Source organism: Dipteris shenzhenensis, chromosome 30, assembly GCF_047967505.1.
Source record: "Dipteris shenzhenensis isolate YYH24624 ecotype China chromosome 30, Dip_SZ_1.0, whole genome shotgun sequence".
NCBI classification, from domain to species: Eukaryota; Viridiplantae; Streptophyta; class Polypodiopsida; order Gleicheniales; family Dipteridaceae; genus Dipteris; species Dipteris shenzhenensis.
In genome coordinates this window covers 43,901,316-43,919,412 of record NC_141625.1, presented here as the reverse complement: position 1 = coordinate 43,919,412, position 18,097 = coordinate 43,901,316, and the positions used below count along the sequence as shown (strand labels likewise).

The following is an 18,097-nucleotide window of genomic DNA, read 5'->3' as shown; positions in this document are numbered from 1 at the left end:
GGAGACCATCAAGTCCCCGTAACGGCCACCCCCTTATATTTCGGGAGTGTAGGACATCAAGATCTCAAACCACGACCACTAGTAGGCGAGCATGTTTTTGCAACATTTGGCCTACAGGTATCTTTTATGTATTCACATAGCAAGGTATTTGTTGGATGTATAGTCCCATATTTTTGAGATTCTGTATTATGAGTTTTTTCTCCCTTTCGATTCTTCCATGACCAACGCCACACGGATTGTTGGTTTGCTTAGTTGGTTTTATCAAACACTAATAGAAAGTTCTTTTCTTCAGGGAGGAATTATAAGGTTCCCAATAGGTTGGTTCAAAAATAATTTTTTGCACCTTCCCTAACCTTTTGTGTTCTTTACAGTCTCATTTAAAGACTTTTGAACACCTACCATGCCAAATTTTGGCAAATTTGATACTATGACTAATTTGAAATATCAAGGCATCTTAAATGGGCTGCATCAACCCAAAATGAAATTTCAAGGGACGCACCAACAAAACATTTGTTGATTGTAGCCTGTACATACCTTAGATTAAAAACTCTGGTAATATCACACAGTGTTGCATTCACATCATGACCCCAACATACTCCCATGGTTGCCAGTTAAGAAGAGTATACCCACGCATGCCGACAATTTAAAGTTAACCTGCTAGCTAGACTAGTGTACACTTCCCGACCTTCAAAATCACCTTAGAACTTATACAAACATATGCCAAAAGTAATACCACCTGCTAGCTAGACTAGTGTACACTTCCCGACCTTCAAAATCACCTTAGAACTTATACAAACATATGCCAAAAGTAATACCCATATATTTGAGATCTTGACCTCCAGCAGAAATACTTCAACATCCCCCCCACAGATAGGACATAAGTGAATGTAAAAGACATAACAAGAGAGTAGCCCATGACGATACATTTTACATGGGGTTGTCTCACTTATTGCCAAAAGCAAAGCATGTTTTAAGGGGGTTTATATTAACAAACAATTGCTGACTTTTTGGAAGTGTTTTCTAATCTATCAACAGCATGCTTTTGCTCTTCATCAGATGAGCAGTATTTTTCTCAATTTTCCCCTTGATGGACTCATGATAATGGATCAACATCATAACCATATCGCCATTCACATAAAACATTAACCAGTTAAGAGTTCCCTTTACTGGATTCAGAATCCTGCGAAGCACAAGCAATAGAATTTCTTTGATGGGAAGAAGCTGTGACAGTGGACATCCACAGGTCAGCAGTGGCAAGTAAGAGATTCTGAACTTGTGGATCACTCCTAGATGATGCAATAAGCTGGTCGACAGAATCAAGTTTTGCAGACAGCTTGTCCAGTTCTGCAGCAATCTCTATCTGCACAAGCAATTTTTGTTCATCATACATGTAACACCCCAAACTAGCATAGATTTACTAAGCCTAATTATGGAAAAAATATAGACTCGGACATTTAAAATCAAAACATAATGCATAGATTTACTAAGCCTAAATATGGAAAAAATAGAGACTCAGACATTTAAAATCAAAGCATAAAGCATTGCAAATCATTTGGTTTTCAGCATTTCTTAGTTTTCTCCAGATTTTCATTTCTTAGTTTTCAGCATTTCTTAGTTTTCTCCATAATTTCATTATCTTTCAATTCTAAAAGCAGTGAATACTCACTGGAGCTTGCAATTCATATTTGATGCTCTGTGACTTTATTGGGGGTTAGGCAAGGCACTCTTACTTCCATAGCTTGAAGCACAGTTCCCCTCTCACTGGTAGCCTCATCCTGAAATGAAGAAAACTCGTGTATTGACATTAATCTCTTAAAAGTTTTTAAAACCTCAAATGCTTATGGTAGAGCATCCAATCTATTGTTCTGATCCACTGGAACACTAGGTTTGTCAGTGAATAGGGCAGCAAACACCTCCCTACCCCCGCAACAGAATGTAATGAGTTCTCACAAATCCTTAGCACTTACAGATCTCACTCCAATATGTGTGCACGTGTAAATGATAGACAGCACTCAGATCTAGAAGGAACAAAACAAGATGGGCAATGCAGCATGGATCACTGTGCTCCTCAATGTGAACTTCTGCCACACCAAAATACTCACGTAGCCACCAGACCTACTGCACAAACTGAGTATTCTATCTGTGGACAACTATGCCTAAGCTCTCCTGCATAGTTTCTCTTTGCCGCGTGCATTTCTGAGTCTGCATTGGACTTAGGAGGAAGTGAACTAAGTGGTCCTACATTTAGGTGAGAGAGGGGGCTGTCTGCACCCCCCTTTTTGCTGCCCATTTGCCCTTGGAAGAGGGACAGACCATGCATACAGGCATTCAGAAATGGGTGGCAAGTAATAAGGAGCCTGCGGTCAACAGACTCAAGGGGAGGAAAAAGGAATCGGAGATAAAAGGTCAAGAGTGGAATACCGCCTAGAAACCAGCCTGTCCCAACGTTCACTACCCATGTGCCTCTATGTAGGAGCTGATCTCTATCTCCAGTACCGATCCATAGATCTTGGCCCATGTGTGGCAAATCATGATGGTGCGATAGTTCCCCATGTCCATGAATCCCCTGGTTTGCCTGGAGGGCCAGAACCACTCTCCCGGATTCCACTGGACCGTCAAGGGCTTACCCTCCCAAAACCAAAGGCGCCATCTGGAGGCATCCTGCTCTGAGATACTGGGAGGGTCAATGTGCCACTCCTTCCCCAAACGTCCCACCCTCTGATCATGTGCCAGTGAATCCCATCAAGACTCCCATCCATCTCTGGGTCTCTCTCAGTGAGTGCCTGGAGTAGGCCACCAGGTCCTACACCGAAAAAATCGGACTGCGTGCTGCCTCACTTCATCATCAATCCAAGAAAAATGGCCCAACCATTTGCTATCCATCCACACACGAAGTCCCTCCCACCAGGACTCAGGGATGGCCAGGTCAATCTCTCTCATCCACTACCCTGCCCCTCGTAGATGCGCTCCAGCGCTAAGCCTCGTCTCTGCCTCCATGGGTAATCTACTCCATCTGCCAAAAGACCTGGCCGGTCCATTGTCCCACTGTGCCCAACCAATGTAAGTCCGCTATCCGAGCATACACCCCTCTTGATCCCAAATCTCAAGGTGCCAAACAAGGGGCTAACGCTCGAACTCCTCTCTGCATCTGGGCTGAGCACCAATGAGGCCCCCTACTAATCTCTGCCAGACCCCCTATGGAGGCTCCTCATCAAGAGGGAACCCTTCCCGATAAGGGGGGCCTCTAAGAAGATCCATCTATGCAAAAGCTGCCATTGCCCCCCAGTGCGTTGAGTGTTCCTGAGAAGCCCTCGCTGTAAGAGGAGGCTTTGTACCTGGGGTGAGGCCGTGAACAACCAACCTGCCCAAGAGGGCCCTGCTCTGCATCTTCGGATCAATGATACCCAAGCCTCCCCGTGCCTGCGGCATGATCACCGTCTGCTAGGCGACCCGAGCTCTAGTATTTCTCCTGCCATCCGAGCCTGCCCACAGGAAGGTCCGAACCAACTGTCGAAGCTGCCCAATGCACCCTCTGTGAAAACACCAACAGGAGGCGATATATCAGGCCGTGGCAAGAAGGACCTGGTTTGCCACCAAGGCACAACCTGCTAGGGAGAGTTTGGCCGAGCTCCAGTAGAGAAGCTTGCACCGAACACTCTCAAGGACCGGGGGGCAATCAGCCGCTCTACTGTAATGTCAATACCGACCTGGCATCCGAGGTTTCTCGCTGTCTGGCCTCGCGGTATCCATCTAAAGCCAAAGTCGCTTCCCCACTCACGAATCTCCAGTATCTCCTCAGAGCCTCTGAAGAAACCTATGGACTTTGTCCAGTTGATCCACTCGAGGCCTCATAGTAGACAACCAAGGCTCCCCTGACTCTCTCCAAACTCGTTGTGGTGCCCTCTTTCTAGACTTATGGATGGTTTGATGAATGGACACTTCTGGAAGGGTATGCCCTTTCGACGGGACACTTCCTATGAGGCACAACGCTTCACTAGAGACACTCTATTGAAGAGACATTTCTATTGTAATGTACCCTCTCATCAAGGGTCATACCCTTCACAAGGGGTACACACCTCTTCATGCCATACACTTTGGAGTACACACCTTTTCATGTGTGACTTTTCACTCTCTATATAAGAGAGGCCCAATTGTATGGATGACACACTACAGCTACACTATAGACACTCAAGCAATACAATTATTCCTTGTTCTCTACTATTTCAGTCTCCTTTCTGTTCCTTAGCACATTTCTAAATATAGTAAATCTAGGATTTCTTACAGTGGTATCAGAGCAAATTTCGCTCCTGCCAATAGGAAATGCCCCCCACCTTCTAGCGCCTATCTGATACATCTTTTTCCGCTAGAAGGACATCCGTGCACATTGTGCATGGAAGAGATGGAGAGGATGAGCGTAAAAATTTTTAGCGCCAACCCTGCCTAACGTCATCAATGGCCTCTCCATCTCCCACACATCACGAGTTGATGTGAATGGACACGACCTTTTCCACCATCAGACACACCTTTTGATGAAGAGTCTTGACTCCTCACCCAAGGGACACACCCCATCGTGGCAAAAAGGACACACCTATTCATGTGGGGACACCCCTTTTAAAAACAGGGACACACCCCTTCATGAAAAGGTGCACCTATTCCAAGGGTCACACCCCTTCGAATAGGCACACCTTTTGGCACCAAGCACTTATAAAAAGGGTACCTAGAGGGCTTAAAAAGGAAAACCCAGCCCCAAACCTTAGGTCTATCCTAGATACCCAAGGGTTAAATAAGCCCACCCTTTAATTTTTTGGGCAACCACCCAACCTAAGGCAGCACAAGCGAAAAGACAAAAGGGACGATCCAATTTCAACACCCGTACAGTTTTTTCGTCAAACAGGTTGGCCTCCTTGCACAGCCCCTGCCCTCGCCATTTCGCTGCCCTGCCCCCTCGCCATATGCAGCCCCTGCCCTCGCCAGTTTTTCGGCCCTGTTTCCCTGCCAGCCTGCAGAGCCAGATCAGCGCCAGTCCCTGCAAAGCCTGCAGCCTGGTTTCGCCAGCCTCCATCGTGATCCAGCCTGCAGCCTTTGACACCTTATCGCAATCCAGCCTGCAGTCTGTTTCGCCATTGACAGCCTGCCCTCACGCCCCCTTTGTTTCGCCAGTCTTTATTGCGATCCAGCATTGGACATCTGCAGCCTGTCTCGTCATAGACAGCCTGCCCCCCCCCTTTGTTGCGCTACATTATCTGCCAGATCAGCAGCAGTTCAGCCCTCCTCTCGCGATGAAGACAGCCTGTTAAAAGCGCCCTGTTCCTGTTTTCCAATCCGGACCAGCCAGGCCCCGATCTACTCTTCGCAACCCACTGCAACATGAACCTCCGGACAGAAACCTGCAGGCCTTTTCTACGCAACAAATTGGCAAATTAAATCAATGCCACGTGGATTCTTTCCATTCTACTTCTAAGGATTCTCTTGTCATTATCAAGTTACAGCAAATGAAAGACGCTCCCTTAAAGCATGGAAACCCCTGGTAATTCACCCGGCCTTTCAAGGACACCTCAGGCATCATCTACCACACAATATCGTGTTCAGATTGCACAACCAGCCCATTTCGGAGCTATTGCATCGTGGGTCTTCTGTGTCACATGCCCTCCTAGTGATCTGGACCACATCCTATACCTTTTGCGTGAGGCACCTCAGTTACATTACTTCCTCAGCACAATCCAGGTTGTGTTCCACGAGACACGTAGATACCCAGAACCCGATATTCCTCACCAGTTTGCCGTCCATCTTTGGAGAGACTTTTACCCCTCAGCTTCAGCATCTCCACGGTACTCTCCACCTCCTTCAGCTCCCAGATATCCTCCTATACAGGTTGTACCTTCCCCAAGACAATATTTACACTCTGAAGGCACTCCTTCTCCTGGATATCCTCCACTCCCGACAGCAGCTCCTTATCCCTTCTCAGATCCATGGACTCTGCAACCTACTCCTGTACTCTCACGAGCGGTAACACCCATTTCGGCATCACCAGTGTTACCTCATACAGGACCTCCTTTACCAGATTTCCACGGGTGGTTCCATCCTGCCTCGCCTACCCCCTCCAACATGGGCAACCTCAGGGAGCAGCCCGAATCTTCTTCCAAGAATGGTACAAACTAGAGCGCAAGTTCGTGCTTTTCTCACGGGGACCTCAAATATGTTGCAACACTCGCATGCAGCCTCTCCGGAAATAAGCGACTCAAGTCCAAAAAAGACCCCTGCCCAACATAAAGGTGCGGCCACTGACAAGAAGAACAACCCCAGCACAAAAGGACTTTGTACCATCTGTACAGGCGACCATAGATGGTTCGATTGTCCCAAGCGACCAAAGCAAAATTCCAATATGGAACCTAGCACTTCCCAGACAGAAGATGCTACCCCAGCACAAGACAAGAAAGGCAAAGCTATTCGAATGGCAAATACCATCCACCTGAGCCTTACTAGCAACCCCGAACCTTCCCTGGCCACTCAAGTACTTTGTGTTCAAGGATCGATTCGTGGAACAACGGTCACTATCCTCATCGACAGTGACTGCTCTCATAACTTCATAGCTAGTTCTATGGTCAACAAACTTCGATTGACCACCAGTCCTAGTCTCATGGACTATCAGATTGAACTCGCAAATGGAACTACCTTCTTGTGCAACACCAGGATCAAAAACTTGTCTTTTCGCATCCAACACTATACAGACAAGTTGAACTTCGACATCATGCCTCTTTCTCGGTACGATGTCATACTCGGACAACAGTGGCTCTACGATTATGATCCGTCAATCAGTTTTCGCAGCCATACTATCCAGTTTGTCCACCAGGGAAAACTTATTGAGCTAACTGGTTCTAGGGACTCTCCTTCAACCCCAGTTGCCTCTGCCTTACAAGTAAAGAAGTCGGTTCGTAAACGTCAAGTAAAGACTTCACTTCTGTTGGTTACGGCAGTCGAGGAGACACCAACAAAGGATCCTCCTGAATACCTCAACCAACCTTTTTTCCAGCCTTACCTGGATATTTTCCCACAGGAATTGCCAAAGCAGTTACCACCTCGACGACCAGTGGATCACCCAATCGAACTTATTCCCGGCAGTAATCTACCGTCGAAGCCTCCTTATTGGGTTTCTTACACTCAAAACAAAAAAATCCAAAGACAGGTCACCGAACTACTCGACAAAGGTCACATTCGGCCCAGTCGCAGCCCTTTCGGATCTCCTGTACTACATGTGGAAAAAAAGAATAAGTCAATGCGCCTCTGCATCGACTACCGAGCCCTCAACAAGCTCACTATCAAAACAAGTATCCATTGCCTCGCAGCCCACCATGTGATATCACTCTTTATCAGCAAGCTGTTGGATGCCTTATTTATTTATGTCACACCAGACCTGACTTACAGTATGCAGTATCTCAGCTCAACAGATTCATACACATGCCCAGCTCACAGCATTGGCAGGCAGTGAAGAGAGTTTTCAGATATCTCAAAGGCACTCAGAATTCAGCCCTTTTCTATGGTGATCAGGGTTCACTTACCATGCATGCTTACACGGATAGTGACTGGGCAGAATGTTCCGACACCAGAGTGTCACATACTAGCAATTTTTTTTTGCTTGGAAATTCATGTATCTCTTGGCTTAGCAAGAAGCAACCAACAGTTGCCACATCTAGCTGTGAGACTGAGTATAGGGCAGCTTTCACCGCTACACTAGAGTGTGTTTGGCTTCGACAGTTACTTACAGAGCTTGGTATTTGCCAGACATCCTCCACTATGGTCTACACTGACAGCCAGAGTGCTTTGGCCATTGCGCGTAACCCAGTGTTTCATGCGCGTACCAAGCATATTGAAGTTTACTATCATTATGTTCGAGAGCGGTTGTCAGCAGGAGACATAGAGTTGTCCTATCTTCCCACACAAGACAACATAGCAAATCTGTTTACAAAGGCACTTCCTTGTCCCAAGTTCGAAGTCTTCCGCCAGGCTTTACACTTGGTTCCCTTTGTTACGTGATCTGACATACCTTGTACATTCATAGGTAGCTATATCCTTTTGGATGAACATGTGCCACCATGATCAGAAAATACCAGGTATTCTGAGACGTTTCCAGAATACTTCAGCGCATACCATGGAGGGGGGTTTGTAGGCCATCTTCTCCCAGTTCTAGTGATGCCCTATGGGCCCTGGTATGTGCCTTGTAGGCATAGGTATAGGCATTTAGTTTATTTTGTGCCTTTTATGCCACATAGGACACTTAGTCCTAGGGTCTAGGTACAAGTACTATGTATTTTTTCTTTACACTACACTAGTTGACGTGACGGTTGTGACTCTTCAACTTTTTGTACCTTGCACTTGCTCTTCCATTCAACGATCCTACACAAAAGGGGCTGCCAAAGGCCCTTATATAGGGCTGGTTGGACCAGCCAACCAGGTTGGCCAGCAAGCGGACTGGTCGGCTAGGATGAGGCTGGCTTCGGTCCATTCAAACATCTTCAAGAATCCACAATGTCTTCCATGGTTCAGTTTTAAAGAAGTATTTGGGACTTCCTTGAGAACAGGACCATGTACTCAGAAGCAAAACCTATGTGGAGTACTACATAATTGAAGGGGTCTTCTTGATGATGAATCTTCTTGGCAGCCATGGACTATTGTGGAGCAATAACCCCACTTGCTCAATTGATGCACTGATTGGGGAGGCCATAGCGTCTTCATTTATGATTAGAGTTTATGATCTTATCTGCCCTAATGCTGACTTTTTTTTTAAGTACTATAGCAGCGTTGATGATGTTTGACCCTATATTCCGTCTTGTTTCTATGACTCTCCAAAATTTGAGGACAAATTTTAACATGGGTGGGGAGAACTGTAACAAAGGCTAGTTACGTAGTTTGCTATAGCTAGTGTCCTTTGGACAGGGCTTGATGAGTAGGTCAAGGGGGACTACTCACTTGTTTAAAATCCTATATATTTTGGTGGAATTATTTGTGTCTTTCATTTTAAGTTTTGTTGGGTATGCAATGTGTTGGCATTAATCCCATATACAATAGTGTGTCTGACAGCAAGCTGCCATGTGTCACCCAGCCTTAAAACCATTAAAGGCCTTGCTCTTCTACATTTGTTGTCAGGACTTCCTCTGTTTCAAGCAAGTATTGGAATAGAAGTGGCTGCAATATCTTATTCGCCAGTGCCTCAAAAGTGGCCGGTGCATTGGCCCCTTTTTGTGCAAAAGGTAATCTTGTGCTCATCAACCTCTTTCACCCTAATCTAGTGGTATCCTGACCTCAGAACTATCTTAGTGTAAAAATGCTTGAGTTCATCCAACAGGTCATCAATCTTGAGGATTGGAAATTTATTTTGAATGGTAGCCTTGTAGAAATCTATGTAATCAATGCACATGCAGTACAAGCCATCTTTCTTTTTAACCATGAGCAATAGCAAGGAAAAAGGAGAAATGCTATGGGAAAAGAAGAAGTTCTTGAGCAACTCCCTTACCTTCTCTACTACTTCCTCCCCCTCCACCTTAAGGAGACATCATACCACTCAATCATTCTGAAGCCCCCAATGATTCCCATATGCATTGTCCATAGTTTGCTTGCATTAATAGCATACTATGGCTCAAATACTCAGCAAGCTTGGCAGTTCGCCCGATGGTTTGGGACTCATGGACCCTCACATCAAAGCCAAGGAAGGGTGCAACTCTTGAATAAATCTCAGCAACTTGCCCCTCTCCAATATGTCATGCACAAAGAAGGAAAGTTTCCAGTACTGCTGCAAATACTCTTGGACCATGCCGGTTGATGACAATGCATAAAATTCAGCCAACCATTGCTCCCAGATGAGTGGGAGATAAAAGTATTGACCATCAAGCCCTTAGATTGCTCCTGGATGAGTGAGGAGATAACAGTATTGACCACCAGGTGTAGGCGTAAACCTGTAAATGTGTGTCTCCCCGTTAAATTTGTGCACTCTGAGCTGATCCTCAAAATCTTTCAGAACATAGTTGCATGATTGGTCACCTCTCTGCCCTTGTGACCCTCTCACCTCATGGCGTCATAATGTTGGAAGGGTACATCAATTGGTAGAGCATGATATGCCCACAGAGCACTGGACAACATGCTTGTATAGTCTACACTTTAATGATTTAGAGTCTCGCAAAGCCAAATGCCTATTTGGGGGATGGTCGCAGCCCCCATTTCTTTAGCACATAAATGATTCATTTGACAAAAACGTTCACACCTCTCCTTCCTTTTTAATCGCATATGAGTTTGGCGATATGTGCTAACTCCATCCCTCCCTTCTCTCTTTTAACACAACGAAAATGATAACGTCCTCTGTTTGTTCTTCCACAAGCTTGCTATGGAAGAACCAGTTGTGCTTTAAAGCAAACACAAGTCCTCAAACTAACGACTTATGATATGTTGTAGCGTACTTGCCCAGGCCTCTAGAGCTATACGCTTATTTTAGGTTCTCCAATTCTACAATAATTTTCAAAGTGAAGTGGTTTATAGAGACTAGGTTACTTGAGAAGTGGGAGTCGCTAGATAGATCATTCTGAAGATGAACACATTATGAGGTGAAGCCTTTTGGAATTTTACACCCCAAATGGCTGTAATGGAAAATCGATTTGGCCTCATGACCTACTTGAGCCAAACTCGTCCTCTAAAAACACAACATAGTGCAGTTTCAATCTCACGATAGTCACTCATAAGATTGAAAACCATAAACTCCATCATGCATGGCAGGGACTAGCTGCCACTAGCTACCATGACATCCCACTGATGTCATCAGCCATCAATAATGATAGTATAAATATATGCTCTCACACATACAAATCCACACACCAACACATACTTGAGCCTCCATTTATACAAAGTCTTCGTACTGAGTTTCTATCGGCACTCCGGAGGTGAAGGGCAGACTCAGATATGACGAAGGCTAGCACTAAAGGAGAAGGCTAATAAAAAAGTAGTCCAATATCTCTTCATTCAAGCTACAACTACTTATGAATTCTAAACGATTTCATTTTAGTCTCTGCCAAACGAGCATCTAAATCTAGCTAATAGGACAAAGCACCATTTAAGATAGAAAGAATTATAGTAATACCAGCAGGCCCCAACTTGAACGAAAACTTCACAAGGTGAAATTTGCAAAAGCATATACCTAGATGAATCCAGGAACATTCCCAAACTCATCCTCTAAAAACACAACATAGTGCAGTTTCAATCTCACGAGAGTCACTCATAAGATTGAAAACCATAAACTCCATCACGGATAGCACTATGACATCCCCACTGACGTCATCGATGCCCGTGAAGCAAGTCTCCAGCTGATAAAACATAGAGTGAAATATTGTTGTGTTGCACTCCCGTGAAGCAAGTCTCTAACTCTCGTATGGGAAACCCATTTTTCGAAATCGTTCGCCAAGCTGATACGGACAAATGTCTAGCCTGCTCTGCGAGTCATTTTTGCACAGCTCAAAAAAATAAAGGGTTGCAACAGCCCTTTTACAATGTCATAATCTCTAATTTCCAGATCCTTGTAAAACAGGAATCAAATATGTACCTCGCTACTAGGCCCGGGAGACGTTGATGGGGCTCTCATGGTTTCTCCCTTAAGGGTCTCTATCTTTTCCCGCAACTCGGAATCAGGCTGCCCGCTTTTCTCTTCCATCTAAATTTCCCATTCAGAGACGATCAGAAGATTGTTCCACATTCGAGAGAGGAATCCTGCGCAATAACTCGGCATCAATGACTGCAAAAGATTGAGAGTTTTGAACCTGCAGGAGCAATTGCTGCAGGTAGTTGAAGAGCTCTTCATGTTTTACGACAACATCGTCCTTGAGTGACTCCTCTCCCATATTCGTAATTCCAATGTGAGTGCGCTCGCGCGCGTGTGTGTGTGTGTGTGAGAGAGAGAGAGAGAGAGAGAAATCTTGTTTGAAATCCAGTAGCTTAATTACGATGAAGGAGAGCCTCTCAAACAAGATCATGTTAAGATCATGATCGTTTTCATGAAGGATAATGGAGACGTGGCCCAATCGATGTGATTACTTGGCCAGCACTAGGACGATTTTCAGAAATCTCAAATCCTAGGCAGCCAAGTGGCTTCAAAGGAACCGTGAGATGTAGGAAGCCTTTAATAGATGTGCTTTTCTTAATTTGTTGTTTGCCATTAAAATAGCCTCCCCCTCTGCCCATAGATTTCTGCAACGTGCATGTGGTATCATCGCTTCCCAGGTACTTTGTTGTTTTTTATTGCTTTCCACATCTGTTCCGTTATATCTGTTACTCTGGTGATGCCCTCCTCCTCGTCTCCCCTAACTCTGTCCAATTCATTACAGGCTGCCAGATTCAAAAGGGAAATCGGCGTGATTGCAACTGGAGCTACTGCTTCTTCTTGAGGGTAAGCTCCTCAAATCTGTTCCGATTTGATTCATGAACATTGTCTGCACGAATTTATCGTCCTCTCTATGCTTCTCGGGTCAGCATATGGATTCTGAAATCCCAACGCACCAAGGATCACGCAACGGAATCTCTTACTAAGGATGCGGAAACTTTACAGCTTGCGTAGAAGCCTAACACGGTTTCGGCTGCGCTTTGCAAATGAAGACAAAGGATCTCCAACAGACGTAAGGGGCAAAGAGGGATTGTAAAGCGACTCACTATGAAATCTGGTACTGTTGCTCCCGAATGTTTTGGTGCTGTTCGTTCGTCTCCTTTCGTTTATAAGGGGATTCAATCGGTCTAGATTCAGAAGCTGGAATTTGGCCTCTACCAGCCATTACTTCGTTAAGACCATGAATGCGAGCGATCCCATCTCCGACTTGGAGTACGGTGCCGGTATTGACAACCTCTACTTCTGGAACATATCCCTCAATTTGTTTGCGAATAATACTGCTAATTTCGCCGGGTCGAATACGGAAGCTAATCAGCTGCGTTTTCCATGGCCCGGAATAGGCCAATGTGATAACAAATGCTTTAGCTTAACCCATTGATGGCAGAGGCCAAATTCCAGCATGCGCAAATGCAATTCGCCATCTAAACGACTATTCGGACTCTCCGGAGCTCTTTCTGAGGCAAGGCGAGAGACTTGCTGCCGAACCTGTTCAATTGCCCATTGTTTTTCAAAACGAATAGTATAATTTTTACTATCCTCCAATCTTTTTGGATCTTCATCAGCCGCATCAACGAGATCCCGCTTCTCCCCCTCCAATTTGCGTGAGTCCATTCACGCGGATCTCATCCGCTTTCACTTTTGCTTGTTGCAAACGAGTCCGAGCCTGCTTGAGTTTTTCGGTAGCCTCTTTATAACGTTCCTCCGCGTCACGAATAGTACTCAAGATTGTTCCCTTACAATTCTCCAGTAGATTGGTCAATGAAAGTAGATTATATATCTCCGGTTCCCAGAGATCTGTGGTCCCTTCCCAAACCGAACATGGATCTTTCGATTCATTCGGCTTTCCCGCCCGTACCTCTCGATAGGATAAGAAAATCCAATATCTTCACGGACCTGCCATCCCTATGAATGTAGTCCACAGGTGGAAATCAAATTGCTGAAACTTGAAAATCATCGAGGGCTCTTCTGGACGATACTCCTCCTACCAGCGAAGTCGTTTCCTCTGAGGAGAGCGACCAACAATGTACACACGAGCCACTTCCTTCCAATTGATTTTGGGTAATGCAACTCTTTCATGAAGCCATTGCTGGACTACTTGGCATCCATTGGGTCTGTTCTCATGATCAACGCTTACCCTTACCTGGCGTACACTGCTGATCCAGCCACATTGCCCCTGGACTACGCTCTTTTTGAGTTCAAATCGCTTGTGGTTGATCCCAATACAAACTTGCAATATACTAGTCTTTTTGGTGCACAGTTGGATGCCCTCTACTTTGCCATGGAAGGGAGTGGGCACCTGGAACTGAGTGTGATCGTTAGTGAGACTGCCTGGCCCACAAAGGGTGATGCCAATGAACCAGGTGCAAGGGGATACATGGCCCACAAAGGGTGATGCCAATGAACCAGGTGCAAGGGGCTTAAATCCTCCATTCTCATTTTTAAGCCCTCTTCAGAATTGTCCAAGGGGATACATGGGCGACTCGGGCTTTCGAGCGCATCGCCGGGCACTGCACCGGAGCCCGTGGAACTAATCTGGATCCTGATCCACGAAAGTCCGGCGAGTATCAACTTATTATGATCTGTGTCAAACATGAACGGAAGATGCCATGGCCGCTCATCAATTATTGATGGGTGCATACTAATAAAGTAGCTACATGTGATCACTCGACTATCCAAGAACCAATTATGCATGCATAGCATGACTGACAGAGAGAGGATTTGCAAGAACGTCGAGTCGTGTAAATTGTTGTCCTAAGCTCCATAGGTCGTCGCAAAGACACATGTCGCAGCTTTTTCTTACATGTCCTTTATTTTGTTATGTACTGAAACTTGTCCTTGAAATTTTTTACTCTATCCAATCGCTCCCGTCCATTGGAATTGTTCGATCGCTTTCGTCTCGCGGATGAGCTTCAGAAAAACCACAAACAAATATTTTTTTTTTTCTCAGATTCCTATTGCGAGATGTACTTCATCTCAATGAATTAATATTGACTAATCATGATTGTTTTTCAGATTCCAACATTCCAACAAAGAAATAGGTGACTTCTCCTCGAGTTGTTGACGTCACAAAGGATACTCCACGTAAGTAGCATGTACGGTCATTTCAATTCTGAAACATATCTGCGCCATTTGTTGCTATGGTCCGCATTAATGCGCTACACCTCCAACACTGGAGGTGACTATTCGAAACGGGGGGATGGCACGTTCCCCTATGATATAAAATTTTTGGAGAGACATGTGCCGGCTCTCCACCATACATTACGTATGGTTTTTTTTTTTTTACTCCTCATCTTGAGCACGCACACTTCTTCGCACATTCTGTTTCCGCAAGGGAACATTACATTTGCTTGGTTCGACCAACATACTAATCATGTCTGCAACACTTTTGTTTTCGAGATGTTTGCAGCCTCCAAACGAGTCTCTTCTCCTAAAGGTACGCACAACAAAATGTATTTGCTTGATTCAATTTATTTTATCAATTCTTTCACCTTCTAAGGATAGAGGTTCAGTCCATTTTGTTTTTCCTGTTGCATTTAGACAAAACCACGTGAGTGAAATTGTAGCATGCTTGATTCAATTTATTTTATCAATTCTTTCACCTTCTAAAGATAGATGTTCAGTCCATTTTGTTTTTCCTGTTGCGTTTAGACAAAACCACGTGAGTGAAATTGTAGCAAAGTTTCGGATGGTTTTTATTATTAATCCATGTAGGTGTTTAAACCCGAACATAAGACATCGATTCATGTCACGATGTAGAAATGACCACCGGAAACTCCTTCGAACATGACCATTCGTCTACACTCAGAGCAGCCAGAGATCGAGCTATTCAACTTGATATAACATCAAGAAAGATGTCCTTGAGGCCAGCTACGTCATCGTGGTTGACCATCGCAGATAGATACAAGCAATGGGTTAGTAATTGCGCGGCTATTTTCTCTAGCCTTCAAATCTGCAGTGTCTGTGGCATAACCACGCTAGTGTCTGCAAACCAAAGGATCGTTTCTTCGCAAGGCATAGGGATCTCAAGCCACACCGCCGCACTCGGAAACATGATACTTTTGGATGCCTGCGAGAATATGGGCATGCAAGTGACTTACTGGAAATGCCAAAGCTGCACACGAGATGCCCAACGGAGCAGATACATTGTGCGGCTGATGCCACAGTACTCTCGGCAGTTGCTTAAAACAAACCACCTCCACACGCAACTGCTAAGCATCATAGATGTATCCATTTCAGTTACCACGACTGCAAATGCGATTGCTCGTGGCACACTCGATCGAAGGTCACTTCTAGACAATCCTCTGATATCTTGGCGAAACGTCCCACTAAGCTCGGCTCAAGAAATCGTGACGAACGAGCTGTCAGGTGTGCTCGCATACAACATCGAGAACAATCCAATATTGCGCAAGTACAATTCTTTAGCAGAGCGTGCGGACATCAAGATGGGTATGTGCATCTTGAGTCCTCAAACCATTGCAGGTATCTTGGAACTACACGATGAGACAGCTCCCTTCGAGTTAATGTCAATAGCGGAATCTCAGCCTGAGCTCCTGCTTTTGCAAAACATGGTGGACCCCGCGAACCGTCGCGCCTTTGATGCAAGGGACAAGCATGAGTTTGCCTCCATACAGCTACGGGGTACAGAAATGCTTTCAGAGAGGGTCGCTTTATTCCACGTCGACGGAGTAGCAGCAGCTGGCAGTGCGTGCGTTGACATAACCATGGAGTCAGCAGTGTTCCCATTCCTGTTCCCTTTCGGACGGGGCTACTATGATGGCTGCATACAGTTCAGCAACTATGTGAAAATGAGAATATGCACCTTATTCTCTATCTACACGCTCTACAAGCCGTACCTGTTGATCATGTTCCAGTTAAAACAGGCAGTGATGATTGCCAATTCAAGCAACTCTACATGCTTGCAACGAGACATCGACCAATATAGGAAAGCCAACCCTGCCACGACCGATGAAGACGCAATGAGACACGTGCTTCGCTACAGCATGCCATCAACAATGCCGGGGTCCCCATCGTGGCATCGACGGCAACTGAAGGACCTCATAACGATGGTCGATGCTTGGGGCCTCCCAGATTTCTTTCTGACATTCACTGCAGACGAGGTCACCGATACACGGTGGCAAGAAATTAATGTGATCGAGAGCATCGCAACGCATTATAATGCGCAATTCACTTGGAAGGACTGTCCTGTTGAATGCGTGGCACTTTTCCACGCACGCTTCCACATGTTCATGCGCAAGCATTTGCTTTCATCCGACGGTCTGCTTGGCCGAATACAACACCATGTCGTTCGTTATGAGATACAAAACAGGGGCTCCCTACACGCCCATGTCATATTGTGGGTCCACCATGATGATCGTCGGCGAATTGCAAATGAGATTGCAGCTTACGTCCCCAGGGACGAGTCCCTGGATCCTCGAAACACAAGGCTGCGAGAACTAGTTCTCAGAAAGCAATCGCACGTATGCAGGAAAGCGTGCTATGTCGGACCGTCACACCACAGTTGCAAGCACGGCTTCCCTTTCGCAACACAGCCAGAATATGAACCCATCCTCGACCCTCTGACGCAACGTTGGTTGTATTACCGGCCGGGACATGCGCACCGAAACATCGTCCCCTACCACCCTTCCGTGTTACTGTTGTGGGGTGCGCACATGAACATACAGCGGGTGACAAACTCTTCAATCTCTCACTACCTCCTCAAGTACGCGATGAAATCTGAACCAATGGGCAAACTGAACATCCGTTCAGAAGACGCCTCACGTTTGGGATTGCAACATCTCGACGAAGTAAAGCTGAAACTCATCGCCGCGAGCCTCCTATCAAAACCAACCTCTCCAACAGAGGCCGCGCTAAACTGCATGCAGATACCAATAATCACAAGGAGCGAGACCGTTCACTATGTCGACTCCTCGCCACCATCTCTAAGACAACGCATCGTCTCGCGAAACAACAACGTCACCCTGCACCCGGTCGACATATACTGCGGGAGACCGAGCGTCATCGAGGAGAGCACGTTCTACGATTACCATAGGCAATATGTGATACGAAAGCCCAAGGAAACGCAACGTGGAACGGTCGGTCTTGACCTCTTCGGCAACAGGATCGCAAAATGTGAGCGAGTAGTCAGATTCACTGACTACCACCCTGGACATCAACCAGAGGGGTACTTTTACAACGTGCTCTTGCGAAAACTCAGCTTCAGGAATGAAACGGAGCTCATATCACCTGCCAACACAGCTGGATCCTACTTTGTCGAATGCCAAATGCGCGGCCTCATATTGAGCAACGAGGACCTCGAGATGTATGTGACCGAATACACGCAAAGGAACTTGCTAGCGACTGACCACACGGACCAGTTGATCAATATGATATTGCAAAAGGTTGCGATCATCCGAGACTGCCCGATGGAAGCGCCTAACATCGACCAGCAAACCGTCGAAGGGCCAA

The 18,097-nt window shown here is 45.8% G+C and overlaps 2 protein-coding genes across 2 annotated transcripts; one reads left to right on the top strand and one right to left on the bottom strand.

Moving 5' to 3' along the window:
- Positions 1–878: 878 nt before the first annotated feature.
- Positions 879–12,058, bottom strand: LOC147882178 (ecotropic viral integration site protein). Its single transcript, XM_087401985.1, has 3 exons — positions 11,793–12,058; positions 11,579–11,686; positions 879–1,360 (listed from the first exon to the last, which is right to left on the bottom strand). The coding sequence occupies exons 1-3, from the start codon at positions 12,003–12,005 to the stop codon at positions 1,151–1,153; spliced, it is 531 nt and encodes a 176-aa protein (XP_087258111.1). The 5' UTR covers positions 12,006–12,058; the 3' UTR covers positions 879–1,150.
- A 1,648-nt stretch (positions 12,059–13,706) lies between these two features.
- LOC147882177 (glucan endo-1,3-beta-glucosidase 14-like) lies at positions 13,707–14,260 on the top strand. Its single transcript, XM_087401529.1, has 2 exons — positions 13,707–13,992; positions 14,076–14,260. The coding sequence occupies exons 1-2, from the start codon at positions 13,707–13,709 to the stop codon at positions 14,258–14,260; spliced, it is 471 nt and encodes a 156-aa protein (XP_087257655.1).
- Positions 14,261–18,097: the final 3,837 nt, after the last annotated feature.

What these genes read in the sequence shown, in the direction of transcription:
- LOC147882178 (XM_087401985.1), bottom strand. Translation starts at nt 12,005, where the DNA reads ATGATCTTGTTTGAGAGGCTCTCCTTCATCGTAATTAAGCTACTGGAT. An exon ending in TGCAGCAATTGCTCCTGCAG is followed by an intron (nt 11,687 to 11,792) that starts GTTCAAAACTCT and finishes TGGGAAATTTAG; the next exon opens with ATGGAAGAGAAAAGCGGGCA. An exon ending in CTCCCGGGCCTAGTAGCGAG is followed by an intron (nt 1,361 to 11,578) that starts GTACATATTTGA and finishes TTGCTTGTGCAG; the next exon opens with ATAGAGATTGCTGCAGAACT.
- LOC147882177 (XM_087401529.1), top strand. Translation starts at nt 13,707, where the DNA reads ATGAAGCCATTGCTGGACTACTTGGCATCCATTGGGTCTGTTCTCATG. An exon ending in GGGTGATGCCAATGAACCAG is followed by an intron (nt 13,993 to 14,075) that starts GTGCAAGGGGAT and finishes CTCATTTTTAAG; the next exon opens with CCCTCTTCAGAATTGTCCAA.